General features: G+C 40.1%; 1 protein-coding gene and 1 non-coding gene across 4 annotated transcripts in view; one reads left to right on the top strand and one right to left on the bottom strand.

Annotated features, from left to right (window-relative positions):
* Window positions 1-15,191, top strand: part of Adam17 (ADAM metallopeptidase domain 17) — a 54,561-nt gene that overhangs the window by 32,442 nt on the left and 6,928 nt on the right. For 2 of the 3 annotated variants that reach the window (XM_047521890.1, XM_047521891.1), the window contains 8 exons: window positions 1,197-1,286; window positions 3,494-3,607; window positions 6,168-6,312; window positions 6,485-6,573; window positions 8,135-8,287; window positions 11,831-12,030; window positions 13,004-13,107; window positions 13,748-13,882. In XM_047521890.1, coding sequence (XP_047377846.1) covers window positions 1,197-1,286; window positions 3,494-3,607; window positions 6,168-6,312; window positions 6,485-6,573; window positions 8,135-8,287; window positions 11,831-12,030; window positions 13,004-13,107; window positions 13,748-13,882 — 1,030 coding nt within the window. Of the gene's footprint in view, window positions 1-1,196; window positions 1,287-3,488; window positions 3,608-6,167; window positions 6,313-6,484; window positions 6,574-8,134; window positions 8,288-11,830; window positions 12,031-13,003; window positions 13,108-13,747; window positions 13,883-15,191 lie in introns of those variants that run through there. The other variant, XM_047521892.1, reaches the window with a different exon arrangement.
* LOC124963784 (U6 spliceosomal RNA) lies at window positions 10,520-10,625 on the bottom strand. The gene has a single exon (XR_007104820.1). It is a non-coding gene; the product is annotated as a U6 spliceosomal RNA (small nuclear RNA).

The following is a 15,191-nucleotide window of genomic DNA, read 5'->3' on the forward strand; positions in this document are numbered from 1 at the left end:
TTTCTTACTGCCTTGCGTTCCCTGGTCTTTCCATTTTATTTATACCCTCCCTCACTCTTCTTTCCCTTCCCTTCCATATCAAGTAGATGAATTTATTATGAGAGTATTAGGAGTCATTGCTATTCTTATTCTTCAGCAAGAGAAATCATTGGAAAAGCTGCTCTCTTAATCTGGGTTTTGTATTAAGGACCTCCTTGGGTCTCACTTCTTGTTACATTGTGAATGAATACAATGAGAGGTCTAGTGTTTTAAAAATTATATTTCTTACAGTTACTTATAAGCAAAGAACAGTTTCTTAGACCTGTAACTTGCTTTACTGTTGCTGTAACTAACTTCATCAGTCTGAATTTTGAACACTAGAATATTCTCTTTGAGAACAAAGATAGGTAATTAGCATTTTGTTCATTCCCATGTAGTCATCCTTGGTGATTGTGCTCCTCCTTGAATCTTTCCAAATCAGAGTAGAAGTAGGAATGATCAGTATACCTCATTCCTCCTGCTCCTTCACCCATTCCCTCAGTGCCAAACTTTGTGGGATAGCAGTTTGCTATCGCTGCCTTTTTACCCTGTTCTGGGAAGGCATTTAAGGTACTTGCCAAGGGACAGAATGAAGGCAGACTACTTCTAAGAAGGGAATATGTTTAGGCAATCAATTGACTTTTAAATTTCATTTTCAAAGGTGGTAAAAATGGTAGGTTGTTCATTTTTTTTTATGATACTGGGGATTGAACCCAGGGGTGCTCTACCAATGAGCTATATACCCTTAGTTCTTTTTATTTTTTACTTTGAGGCAGGGTCTCTCCAAGTTGCTTTGACTTGGAGTACTCCTGCCTCAGTCTCCCAAGTTGTTGGGATTATAGGTGTGCCCACTGTGTTTGGAAGGAGTGATAGATTTTAACAAGGTTGATACTCGTATTTCAATTCTATAATGCAGTTGATTACCTAAAATTTGGGATAAACTGTACTGTTGTTTTATTCTGGCAACAGCACTTTAAGTTTAGGGCTAAGAATAATTTCTTTGATAGATCCATCAGTGATAAAAATTAACATCTTAATGCTAGTTTCTAGTTTCTATGATTAGTAGAACTTTGTGCGAAGGCATTTTCTCTAAACTGAATTTATCCCTGAACTGTTTTGTATTACATTACAAAAAATGGTAAAGATCTACACAGTGTCTTTTTCTTTTATACACACAGATAGAGCTAATTGACAGAGTTGATGACATCTATCGGAACACTTCGTGGGATAATGCGGGTTTTAAAGGTTATGGAATACAGATAGAGCAGGTATTTATCAATAGATAAGGCCTTGTGTTACTCGGTGAATTTATGATATAAATAATTGTATTCAAAACCCCAAAATTTATCTTTGACATTAATCACAAATAAATATTCTCAAATGCCAGTGATTTTTTTCTGATAAATTATGTAGTTTTTTAATATTAATTCAAGATTATGAAATTTTCTGTCCTGAGACTGTTTTGTCAAACTTTTTATACTATTACACTGCCCCTTCTCTCAATTTATAACTCTCTCACTCTCTTTTTTTTTTTTTTTTAATGCTGGGAATTAAATTTAGGGCACCTTACCACTGAGCTACATCCCTAACCCTTTTTATTTTTTGAGACAGGGTCTTGCTAAGTTGCTTACAGCCTCACTTATTTGCTGAGCCTGGCTTCAAACTTATGATCCTCCTGTCTCAGCCTCCTGAGTTGCTGGGATTACAGGCGTGCTCCAATTTATAACTGTTATCCCCTGTAGTGTTATTCTTTTTTTCTGATTATACTTCAGTCTTTAATTAAAATTCTAGCATATATATATATTTTTTTTTTAGTCAGAAAAACTACCCAAAAATACTGTGTAAGGCATTTCATATAGAATCATTAGATGCCATTCCCTAAAAGCTATTAGTAGTATGTACAACGTTATACTAATATCATCTTAATTATATCTTATGGTAAAACAAATTTTACAAATTACTAAGTGTAATTAAAGAAACTTCTGAAATGGAGTACTGCTTTGTACAAAATAGGTATTTTATAGGTAAATTATGTGAATTGTATCTATTTTTCCTAGGCTGTTTGTACTAAACTGTATTCTTACAGGTTTTGTAGTATAGAATTAAGAGATTTTTTAAAAAAAACTTTTGAATTTATGTGCCATATTTATAAATGTTTAACTTTGATAGTACTTGTATAAAACTAAGAATTATTTTTCCCTTTTCCATTCTTTTACTATTTTGCATTTTCTTTTTAAGTTGTCATTTGAATAGGTAATGTATACACAGTACACAAACCGTGAAAAGTAAGTCTCTATAACTTCTCTTCATTGTCAAAACAGTTCCTTTCCCCAGAGACATCCACATCACTGGTTTCATGTGCACCTTTCTAGAGATGTTGTATGTAAAAGTTGTATGTAGTATGCAGTGTGTGTGTGTGTGTGTGTGTGTGTGTGTGTGTGTGTAAGTCTGCATTTGACATAGTGGCAGTGTGCTGTACCCTTTTGTACCTTGTTTTTCATTTCTCAGTTTATTGGAGATTATTCCACATCGGTACATATAAAGTGGCCTTCCTTATTTTAAAATGGCTTTATCGAAAGAATGAAGGAATTTCAGATTCTGCAGAGGGGAGAAGAGGGGTGGGGCGGTGGGGATGGAAAGGATAGTAGAATGAGGCGTTATTACTCTAAAGTTCCTTTTTACCTTTGGAACTTGAAACCAATTGAAGAACATAGGAGTAAAACAGGAGATAAAAATGTCAACTTCTTTAATCCTTAAAAAATGGGTTGGAGGATGTGATTTAGATGTGCAGTCCTGTTGGGCTTCCAGATAGGTTGTTCCTCTTAAGAGTTGACCTTGACCACCCACTACCAAAGCTGAGATCCTCTCTCTAGTAAACTTACCATGTGGTGGTAGCGCAGACCAGAATGGGCTTCTCTATGCAAACAGGCAGAGAAGAGAGACACTCAGAAACCATTGAGCTGAGTATGACTTCCTTCTTTTTCCAAAATTCACTAATCATACTGGGTTCCTTTCTTTCCTTGCTAGATTTAATATGAATGTGTCTGAGATGCATATACAAAAAGGACATGTTCTTTATAGTCCTTTTTTCCTATGGTGTACAAAGTGATGCACATCTTATTCTTCTTTTCTAAATTATTTACTGTAGTTGTAATAAATATTTGGGCTAATTTTTTTCTGAATAAATGTAGAGGAAAAAACAAACACAAAAAAAACCCAGAATATAGAGAATATGAAAATTTAGTACATTTATAACTTTTTTATAAATAACTCATTGACATGCATGTTTTCCATATCATGCTTTTCAGTTTGATTTAAACACTGAATAATAGAGCTGAAGGATTTTTGGAATGTTGGTTCTAAAACATTTTTTCCAGCATGGTAGACAGTCTTTTGAACAAATAAAATAGTGTAGTATCTAGAGTGTTACAATGTTTTAGGAAATGTTCTAAGTATGTTCTCTCTTTAAGTATAGATTCGCATTCTGAAGTCTCCACAAGAAGTAAAACCCGGTGAAAGGCACTACAATATGGCAAAAAGTTACCCCAATGAAGACAAGGATGCTTGGGATGTGAAGATGTTGCTGGAGGTAGGTCATGGGATCCTGACATGATCCTTTTAACAACACTGGGATTTCTAATATGTGAATTGTATCTGCACTAGAGAAGGGACAAACTAGAAAAGAGTGGTGAACTTGGAGCAGCCACCCCAGCTGATCCAACAGTGACCAGCTTTAGTATGGGGGATTTCAACTGGCAAAAGAATCTGAAGAGGAAAAGTGCTATGAAGCAATGCCTTTTAACCTTAATATCATCCCAGATCTAATAAGTACAGTGACTCTTCTCTAGGAAGTAGCATGAATACCCAATATACAGATTTTTTTCCACACTGTGTTGTTAGCTTAGGTCTCTCTGAAGTTTGTTAATGGATCTCTTATGGCAGTAATTATCAAATAGGCTGTGTACATGTATTGAACAGTAGAAGTATAACTTGGAAATCTGAAAATTTTCTGTATAAATTTAAAATTTTTATTTTGTTCTGGTAATACATTTAGATAGTTAAATATTCTGTGTAATATGGATTCATGCCTTAAGATTCTGCTACATGATTCTGCTGAGTTTGTATTGTTGCTTTGTTGTAAACTGAACTATGAAGTGATAGTTTTATCTTTTAATGTACTAGGCAATGTATTAGTTTCCTACAGATTGTGAACCATAACGTACTGTATCTGTAGAGTACTCTCAACATACCTTATCTAATTTGATCTGCCAACCACCCTGAGAGGTAGGTTGAGATCCACCATTACTTTGTGAAGAGGTATAGCTCAGCATTAGTAATGAGTCAACTTCAGCTGCTGTAATAAGCACTACAGGCTGGCAGCTTAAATAATAGTTTTTTATTTCTTCAGTTCTGGAGGCTGCAAGTTCAAGATCAAAGTGTTGTCTGTGTTGGTTTTTCTGAGTCCCCTCTCCTTGGCATTTAGATGTTCTTTCCCCATGTCCTCACATCATCTTCCCTCTGTGAGTCTTTTTCCTAACCCCCTTCTTTATAAGGACCCCAGTCATGCTGGATTAGGGCCCATTCATATGACCTCATTTTACCTTAATTGCTGCTTTAAAGGCTCTCTGTCCAAATATAATACATTCTGGGTTATAGGAGGTTACGACTTCAATATGTGAGTTTTGGAGTGGCTGCAGGTCAGCCCATTGAACCAAGTTAAATGACCTGTCCCTGTTAGCAATGGCAGAGCTGGATTTGAGCAGCCATATCTCCTGACTACTGCAACAGCCTAGTCATGCACCTTCCTGATTTTCTTGGTTCTCTGGACAGCCCAGGCTCTAGAGGATCCAGAGGGAAGCACGACTGTTCATGGATGGTCCTTTCCAGGGCTCTCCCCCAGACTCTTGGAAGAGTTCCAAAAGTCGCACCCTCTTACATAGAGCTCTCAGAGTCCCGGATTATCCGTTCTCATTCCTCATACAGGCTTTCTTACCTCTTACTTTAAATGTTTTAGAAATCTTTTTTTTTTTGGTACTGGTATTGAACTCAGAGGCGCTTAACCACTGAGCCATATATCCCCAGCCCTTTTTTTAAAAATTAAGTTGCTAAGAATGGCCTCAAACTTGCAATTCTCTTGCCTCAGCGTCCTGAGCCACTGGGATTACAGGCATGCACCACTGTGCCCAGGAAAATCATGATTGTTTTAAACTTAAAGAGTCTTTGAACTGTTATGGTAGAAATTTGTACTGAGGATTGACCTATATCCCCAGTCCTTTTTTTTTGTTTTGTTTTTGATATAGGGTTTTGTGAAATTGCTGAGGCTGGTCTTGAATTTATAATGCTTATGGTATAAGTTTTTAGAGTAGTGTGATAAACACCTTTGAATGAAAGGAGAAAAAAACCTTCATAGACCTACAGTGTTGATTAAATAAATTTAAATTTTTATTTTAGAGCTGGGTATGGCGGCACATGTCTGTAATCCCAGCAACTCAGAGGCTGAGGTAGGAGGATCGTGAGTTCAGCAAAAAGCAAGGTGCGCTAATTAACTCAGTGAGACCCTGTCTCTAAATAAAATACAAAGTAGGACTGGATATGTGGCTCAGTGGTTGAGTGCCCCTGAGTTCAATCCCCAGTACCCCCCCCCAAATTTTATTTTAGTAATGTAAAACTAGATGTTTATGCTTTCCTGTTTTTACTTGTAACTCTTTTATCTTATAAAATTTAAAAAGTTAAAAATCCTCCCCAATCCAAATAAATGAGTAAAATATAAGTTCCTGTTAACAAGTAGAAGAATTCTTGAAATACTTTAGAATTGTTTGTTGTGATATGGGTGCTGCAGTCAGTCCCCCTGTAGAGTTGGAGCCCCTTGGGTCCTGGACTGTAGGCCTTCATACTCTGTGGAGGAGCAGTGAGTTCCGAAAAGACTCCCAAGCTTGTCCTTTGTCTCCTCCCTCCTCAGATGACAACACCTGTTTCCCAGCTGCGCAGATGGGTATGAACCCCAGGGAAATGGTGGTGTGCTGCATGAGAGTGTGGGTGTTCATACAGAACTGTGACCAGACTTGATGCTGTGCTGCAATATATAGTTGTGATATCCCTTAGTTAGATATAATTGTTAATTTAATGCAGAACTTTTTTTCTCTTTGAAGCAATTTAGCTTTGATATAGCTGAGGAAGCGTCTAAAGTCTGCCTGGCACATCTTTTCACATATCAAGATTTCGATATGGGAACTCTTGGTTTAGCTTATGTTGGTTCTCCCAGGGCAAACAGTCATGGAGGTGTTTGTCCAAAAGGTAAGTTTTCCCATTGGCTTTGTGAATATATTGCTGAAATAGTAAACTGACTGGATTACATTATTATCCTATACTTAGTAAACAATTTTCCTTTTGCTTTTAACTTAGAAGAGTAAACTTGGCTACATTATTATTCCGTATTTAATTTTTATCTGTTTCCTTTTGCCTTTAGCTTACTATAGTCCAGTTGGGAAGAAAAATATCTACTTGAATAGTGGTTTGACCAGCACAAAAAATTACGGTAAAACCATCCTTACTAAGGTGTGTCCTTTGATCTTTTTAAAAGGATAGATTTGGAGTTTGGGGGGAGGGGTTAGAACCTCAGTTATATATTTACACAAGTATCTTTTAAAAATTTTTTTATCGTTTGTTCTATTTAGTTATATTGATAGTAGAATGCATTTTGATTCATTGTACACAAATGGGCTTAAGTATCTTTAAAGAGATAGGGTATGTAATGTTTTTAATTTCTGCCTAAAAGAAATCCATGTTTTCTGGAGAAATATGAGAATTTAAGAACTATATAAAGAAGAAATGACCTGTCAGCTTCTTTCAAGGCACGTCAGGACCTTGGTTTCTTAAACACGCCCTCTCCAGCCCTTTGTCCTGCCACTTTCCTTAGGGCGCCTGTGTTGGGCTTGCAGAGCAGCCGTCATTTTCAGGCACCCTGTGCGCTCTTGTTTTCTGGACCCTGTGCCATCTTGTTTCCTTGATCTGTGCCATCATTTTGTTGTATTATCAAGGAGCCTCCTAAGAATAGGTCTGTGAGATGCAAATTCTTGGGATTTTGTGTGTACGAGAATGAGGTTGCTTGCATTGAGCGTGGTTCTTCATGTGGCTGGGTGTGTTTTGTTCCTTCAGCATTTGAAAGCCCTGCTCAGTTGTCTTCTGGTGTTTGTGTTCCTGTTAAAGGGTCTGAGTCTTTGGCTTTTGCATGGTTCTATTTTTCTCTAGAAGATTTTTGTATCTTATTTATGTGTAAATATATCTGTTCAGAGTTTGTCTACAAATAACAGAAAACTTAAAAACTGTAGGATAAATAAGGGATTCTTTGTCTCAGTGAGAAACAGTTCAGAGAGTCTTCTCCAGGTGGCATTGCAACTGAGAGGTGCTTATGGGAGCTTTGGGTCTTTTGACTTGCTGCTTTCAGCTGTTCTCAGCGTAAGTCCTTTGTCCTCGTGTTTGTCATCTTATGGCCACAGATGGTTCTCTCCTGTGTTAGAAAAAGGTGGAGAAAGAGATCATAACTAACCAAATCTGTCCCATTTAAAAAACTTTTCTAGAAATCCCATCCCCTGGCTTCTTTTCTATCTCCCTAGACAAAACTGGGTTCCATGAATGCCCACAGTCCTAGAGCAGTGTGGCTGTTTTAGCTGAGCATATTGCTGCCCAGAACAGAATTAGGATTCTTTAGGGAAGAAGGGGAGAATAGATATTGGCAGAAAAATATCAGTTTGATACACTGATATGTTGTCCATAATGTAATTGGTATATGGTGCATGTTATTTTTCTCCACTGTGCTGGACAGATGGGCCCTTCAATCTGGAGACGTGTGTTTTTATGTAAAATGTTCTTGTGTTATTTCTTTGACAAATTTTGTCTCCTCCCCCCCTTTTAATTCCTTTCCATTGTCACGTAGGCTGGCTTCAAACTCCTGTGCTCAAGCTATTTTTCTGTCTCAGCTTAATTTCTACAATTGATAGACTAAATCATAGTCAGTTATTCTTTTGTAGCTCTAATTAAAGGACTCAGTTTAAGATACTGTAGACCCAGGAGACAAAAGTAACTGATGTTTAGTATTTTCTTTGCATGATCCTTAAAGGAAGCTGATCTGGTTACAACTCATGAATTGGGACACAATTTTGGAGCAGAACATGATCCTGATGGTCTAGCAGAATGTGCTCCAAATGAGGACCAGGGAGGAAAATATGTTATGTATCCTATAGCTGTGAGCGGTGATCATGAGAACAACAAGGTACGTGTGATTTGGGGATTTTTTTGTTTTGTTTTGTTTTGTTTGGTACTGGGGATTGAACTCAACCACTGAGTCACATCCTCAGCCCTGTTTTATATTTTATTTAGAGATAGGATCTCACTGAGTTGCTTAGCACCTTACCATTACGAAGGCTGGCTTTGAACTCGTGATTCTCCTGCCTCAGCCTCCCAAGCCACGGGGATTACAGTGGCACCTGGATTACACTGCACCTGGCTTACAGCTAATGTTTACTGAGCCCTTAATATGTGGCATGGTTATAAGTGTTGACATCTCTGTGTTGGATTTATTACCAAAATAATATGCACCCAGCTAGATTATTTTAATGTGGGTAGGAAAGGAAGAGGTTGTGTGGTCTTCTCAGAACGGGAGCTCAGGGAAGTATTCCCTTCCTAGGTGTTTACCTGGGGATGGAGCTGCAACTTACACAGTACCTTGATACATGGTGTTTTTGGGGTGAAGCGCATGGTCCACCTATTAAAGCTGTCATTTGAACAATTTTTTGTTGTTTGGTATCATTGGGGATTGAACTTAGGGGAACCCTGCCACTGAACTACATCCTCGGTCCTGCCCTTCCACCTTTTAAAAAGTTTTTATTTTGACACAGGATCTCCCTAGGTCTTTGATGCTAGCCTCAAACTTGCATTCTTCTTGCCCCAGCCTCCTGAGTATCTGATTTGTACTATTATATCAAAGTTTATCATGTGTAAGTTTGGATTCTAAAAAAATTATTAATAATAATGACTTTTGTGTGAGTTCTAGGATTCAGGGTATTGTGAGCTCTGGCTTTAAGTTAAAGTTTACCTGTCATTTCATTTAAACTTTGTTGCTCATTTTAACTCTGTGGTACTTCACAATTTGCATGTTTTCATTAACGTTTGCAGTGAAACACAGTTTGTTGAATTATAAGCCTCTTGTTTGCAGCTTTATCTGCAGTCCTAGTAGGAGTTCCTGCATAATAAATAACAATAATCTAGTGGTTCCTTGGTGTCTGTGGGGGAGTTGGTCCTGAGACTCCTGACCCCTCAGATACTAAAATCTGCAGATGCTCATGTTCCTTCTATAAGATCAGAGAGTCTTTACACATCTTCCTGTGTACTTAAATCAGCTCTAGATTACTTGTAAATGCTGTATGAGTTGTTATACTGCATTGTTTAGGGAATAATGAAAAGTCTGTTCGTGTTCAGTACAGATGCTTTTTTCCCCTGATTTTCTTTTCTTTTTTTTTTTTGACTGGGGCTTGGGGGTTAACCAGGGATTAAACCCACTGGTGTTTAACCAGCGAGTGGCATCCCCAGCCCTCTTTTATATTTTATTTAGAGATGGGTCTCGTTGAGTTGCTTAGGGCCTCACTAAGTTGCTGAAGCTGGCTTTGAACTCACAATCCTCCTGTCTCAGCCTCCCAAACGACTGGGATTACAGGCGTGCGCCTCTGTGCCTGACTCCTGAATATTTTTGATCCATGGGTTCAGAACCCATAGATATAAGGTCCAGCTGTGCTAGTTGATTTGGGACATTGTGAACAGTTTCACAGACTTTGAGACTGTTAACTCCTAGAGTCCATACTAAAAGAGGTGCTAACAGATGTCTGGTCCTTGCATTTCATCCTTTTATCTGGAGCTATGCAGCCTAGGCAGTGCTGAGGTAAAGAGATGGAGAGGAGTCTGAGTCTGGTCGGGAGAAGATGGTAAAGTAGCTCCCTGGCTCCCGGTTCCTGCCTTACCACTTTTCCACTCCTGGCCTCTGCACTTCTTGTGATCTTGAGTGTTGCAGCTAATTGTTTGGCTGTCATGAGTAAAAATAGTCTGTCTGTTGCTTTGCAGTGCTACATTTTATATCTCTACTTGACAGCTTGGGCCTGAGAGACATTTTCCTACCCCTTTTATGCTCACTTTTCCAAATTATCCAAACTTTAATTCTCCTGCCTTTTTCAAAGATCATCTGTTCATTTCTAATCATATACTCTATAGTTAGTGTCATCTGATAGGGCTTTCAACAACAATGGGAATGTTCTAGATATATCCGCTCTCTATAGTAGCCACTAGCCATGCGTGGCCATGGTGCAATTGAAATGTTGATTAGAGACTGTGGAATTGAATTTTAAATTCCGTTTTATTTAAATTTAATAGTGCTTTTCTATATTTGCAGGTAGAAATAAGCATTAACTATAAAGGACATGGCGACCTTATTGGAAGGATGAGAATCATCTTTTTTTAAAACGAGGACTACTTCGTGAATTTGCTTGTCTTCCATGTGCAGGGCCATGCTAATCTTCTCTGTATTGTTCCAATTTTAGTATATGTGCTGCTGAAGTGAGCACAGGATAGGAATATTCTAAAACTGATTATGGCGATGGTTTCACTACTTAATAAAGTTATCATGGAAATCATGGACTTTTATCTTAGAAATGGATGAGCATAGTTGGGTGCAGTGCTGCACACTTATAATCCTGGCACTTTGGGAGGCCAAGCCAGGAGGATTGCAAGTTTGAGGCCAGCCTCAGCAACTAAGTGAGACCCTGTCTCAAAAAGGGCTGGAAAAGGACTGGGGATATAACTTAGTTGGTAGAGTGCTTGCCTTGCAAACACAAGACTTTGGGTTCAATCCCCAGTACCACCACCACCAAAAAAAAAGACTGGGAATATAGCTCAGTAGTAAAGTGTCCCTGGGTTCAGTTTCCATTACTACCAAAAAAATAAGAAAGAAATGGATGAACTTTCTGATACATACTGTGTCTCAATAAACCTGTTAAAAAGCAAATAACAACAACAAAACAATGTAGAAGCAGAGGAAAAGTGGTAAAGATATAGAGAGTTCCTGGAGACTTGAGCTGGTCAAGGTGGAACGTGGTGAGGGGCAGTGGGCAGTCCCGATTCCATTCTCCACTTAGTAGAGGCTAGACGTTTCTGTTTTTAAAAAATAAATAAATAAGTAAATAAAAAAGTATAAAATACATGACAAGAAAAAAAGTCTCAATAGCTACATATGGCTAGTGACTGCCATGTGGATAGTGCCCCTGTAAGTGACAGGTTCCTTGCTCCTTGGTTATGAGGACAGAGTCAGAACTTTCAGTTTGTCGACTCTGCCTCTGGGACATGCATGGACGAGTGTGTTGTTCTGCCTTTCTGCTGCAGGTTCTTCCTAAGAGGAATATCCTCTTGGGCTCTCAGCAGGCCAGTCCCATCTGGTGGGATCCGTGAGCTCCCTATTCTGCTAGACTGCTTGTTCCCTTGATGGGATTGACTGGAGTGTTTGGTCCCATTATCAGAATCATTTGCCTTCATGTGAAAACTTCTAGTCCTTAATCAAATTCACAGCAGCCACTTAGCATCCTGTAAAGGAAGATAACTCAGTTCCATATCAATGACATTCAAAGGTGACTGAGACCGACTGACATAGCTCTACCGTGGCTCTGATGGTGTTTTTTACACTAAGAATTTGTCCTTAAAGAAGCAGCACAAACACTTCATGGGGATAAACTTTAATTCTGTTATTTTGGGCCCTTGTGGCTTTTTCTCTCTCAAGATGTTTTCAAACTGCAGTAAGCAGTCCATCTATAAGACCATTGAAAGCAAGGCCCAGGAGTGTTTCAAGGAGCGCAGCAACAAGGTGTGCGGGAACTCCCGCGTGGATGAAGGAGAGGAGTGCGACCCCGGCATCATGTACCTGAACAACGACACCTGCTGCAACAGCGACTGCACGCTGAAGCCAGGCGTGCAGTGCAGGTGAGAAGTGCTCCCCCCGGAGTTTGGGGGGTCGGTGATCAGTGTCTGTGCAACAGAAGATTGAGAATGCAGGATTTTTAATCTGTGTGTGCGTGTGTGAGAGAGAGAGATGCTTTCTGGAAAGCAGTTTTACACTATGTAAAAAAAAATCCTTGAGGGCTGGGGATATTGCTCAGTTGCTAGAGCACTTGCCTCGCAAGCACAAGGCCCTGGGTTCAATCCCCAGCACTGCAAAACAGACAAACAAACAAAACCCTTGACTCCCATGCTTTTCCGCAGCAGTGCCACAGTTCAGAGGATCTTTTTAAAGGAAGCAGAGATATAGGAAGGAGATACAACAGGGCCGTTGATGGCTGTGTCCTTATATAATAGCAAAATATTGAAAACAACCAGCTGCTATCCTGGAATATAAATTAATTATCATGTATCTGTACAATAGAATAATGTTGTAGAATACTGTTTAAAGACATAGACTAAATATGGAGAAAGCAGGTTACAAATAAGAATGTACCTATTTTCCATATTTATGTTCCCTTGATAGACTAGAGCCTGGCTGAGGAAGAGACTTCAGTTTATGGTGAAAAACTAACTGGACTGTGTATTATGGTGTGTGCTGGTGCTCAGTGTAAGTGCTGACAGGGAGCAGGGCTCTGGCCGCCTCGTTTCATAGGTGTTGATCGCCTGGTGGAACTTTTTTATTTTTTCTTTCATTTAATTAATGCATTAATAAAAACCAAGGACACCAAGATGTTGTAAAGATGATCTCTCTGTGTGCTTATTCTTTCCTACTAAAGTTGATATCGATGCTGCCTTATCTACATTAGGAAGGAACAGAGAGTGGGCAGACAGGGAAGTCTGACTATGCAGGAGTGATGAGTCAGTCAGCGGGTCTTCTCTGTGATGTTGTGTAACACCAGTGTAGGTGTTGGATGTGGGCTTGTCACTTGAATTGTCTCTGTCTATTCTTCCACAGTGACAGGAACAGTCCTTGCTGTAAGAACTGTCAGTTTGAGACGGCCCAGAAGAAGTGCCAGGAGGCTATTAATGCCACCTGCAAAGGCGTGTCTTACTGCACAGGTAGGGCTCTTGCTGCTTCTCTTGGAATATGGTGGTTCAAGTGGGAATGTACGTGCTTGAAAGACCATTGATGTTTTGTTTAAAGAAAGCAACCCTGTAACTCTTAGTGTTTGCCATGTGCTCACTTCTGTTGAGAAACACTGCTGCAGTGTAGAACTGGTGGACCTGTGTTTTAGTCAGCTTTTTTGCTGCTGTGACTAACAGATCTGACCAGAACAATTTTAAAGGAGGAAAAATTATATTTGAGGGCTCACGGTTTCAGAGGTCTCAGTCCACAGAGGGCTGGCTCCATTCCTCAGGGCTGGAGGTGAGACAGAACATCATGGTGGAAGAGTCTGGCAGAGGGAAGCAGCTCACATGTTGATCAGGAAGCAGAGAGAGAGAGGTCTCCACCTGCCAGATACAAATATGTACCCCAGAGCCACGCTCTCAATTCCCACCTCCTCCAGCCATACCCACCACTTCAGTCACCACTCAGTTAATCCCTACTAGGGGATTAATTCACTGATTGGGTTAAGACTCGTAAAACCCAATCATTTCTCCTGAACCTTCTTGCATCGTCTCGTGAGCTTTTAGGGGGCACCTCACATCCAAAGCGTAACAACCTGTGACTCTTGTGCTCATTGGTTTTTGCCTTCAGGGAACAGCAGTGAGTGTCCACCACCAGGAAATGCTGAAGATGACACGGTTTGCTTGGACCTGGGCAAGTGTAAAGATGGGAAGTGCATCCCCTTCTGTGAAAGGGAGCAGCAGTTGGAGCCCTGTGCGTGCAACGGTGAGCCTGGGTTAGCACTGAGTGCGCGGCAGGAGGAAATGTGGTCTTTGCCTTCTGACTCCCTGTAGAAACCTGGCATGTCAGATGCTCACTGCTGGTAAAGGTAGTGATGAGAACCAAGCCAGTGGCCAGGGGAGCAAGAAGGCAGGGCAGTAGCTGCAGTATCTCTGCACTCAGACTGGCTCTCTACCAATCTGCATGAACTGGTCATCTTGCTCCGTTTTTAGACCACGTGGCAGTCTTTGGGGTGGGATAGAAGACTTTGGGGGATGGGTGGAGAACTGTGTCCTCACACTTCTCCCACACACGGATCATAAAAGCAGCAGAAGCTGTCTGCATTCCGTTGCCATAAACTAGTAAACTCCTTCACAAGCTCAACCAGAGAGCTCATTTCAGAATCTGAACCCAGTGGGTGGAATTTCTGTTGTTGTCAGAAGGTCCTGTTCCCCTCTGATTACTGTGGAGGAGCCTGGAATAGGAACCTTATGCTGGCCTCACTGTCCATTTTCCTTAGGTTTCCATGCTGTGTTTTTAAACCTTTGGGTCTGAGAAGAGGTCTTAAGAATAGTCAGGAACTGACTGGATTCTGAGCTTCCCACCCCATTTCTGCCATGGAGTAGGCAAAGAAGAGAGCTGGATGAGGTGTACACACCTAAAGTCCTAGCAACTCAGGAGACTGAGGCAGGAGGATTGCAAGTTTGAGACCATCCTCAGCAACTTACTGAGGCCGTAAGCAACTTAGTGAGACCCTGTCTCAAAATGAAAAGGGCTGGGGATGTGGCTCAGTGATGAAGCACCCCCAATTCAATCCCCAGTACAAAAAAGGAGAAAAGCCAAGGATGTGGCTCAGTGATAGAGTGTTAGCCTGTCACGCATGAGGCCCTAGTTTACATCCCCAGGACTGCAAAAAATAAAACAGAAATCGCTTTGTAGATGCCAACTAAATGACTTATTGAGTAAATGGTAACAGGCTTGGGGGGCCTTGAAGAATAACACCTGAGACACAGTAAATGCCCAAGAATTTTTCTTATTTTTTTTTATTTTTTAATTTTTTTGTGCTGGGTATTGAACCCAGGGCCTTGTGCATGCAAGGCAAGGACTCTACCAACTGAGCTATTTCCCCAGCTCCAAGAAATTTGTTAATGATGAAAAGAATGATTTGCTTTTTGTATGTGTTCTAGTTGATTTTTCTCCTGAGGATAAATTTGGGCTTTTCCCTAGGTCAGATTATGACTCTTCCCATGATGCAGTCCTGGGTTAATTTTTGGCATTTCTGCTATTCCAGTGTGCATCCAGGTGGCTTATTTGA

Source organism: Sciurus carolinensis, chromosome 13 (assembly GCF_902686445.1).
Source record: "Sciurus carolinensis chromosome 13, mSciCar1.2, whole genome shotgun sequence".
NCBI classification, from domain to species: Eukaryota; Metazoa; Chordata; class Mammalia; order Rodentia; family Sciuridae; genus Sciurus; species Sciurus carolinensis.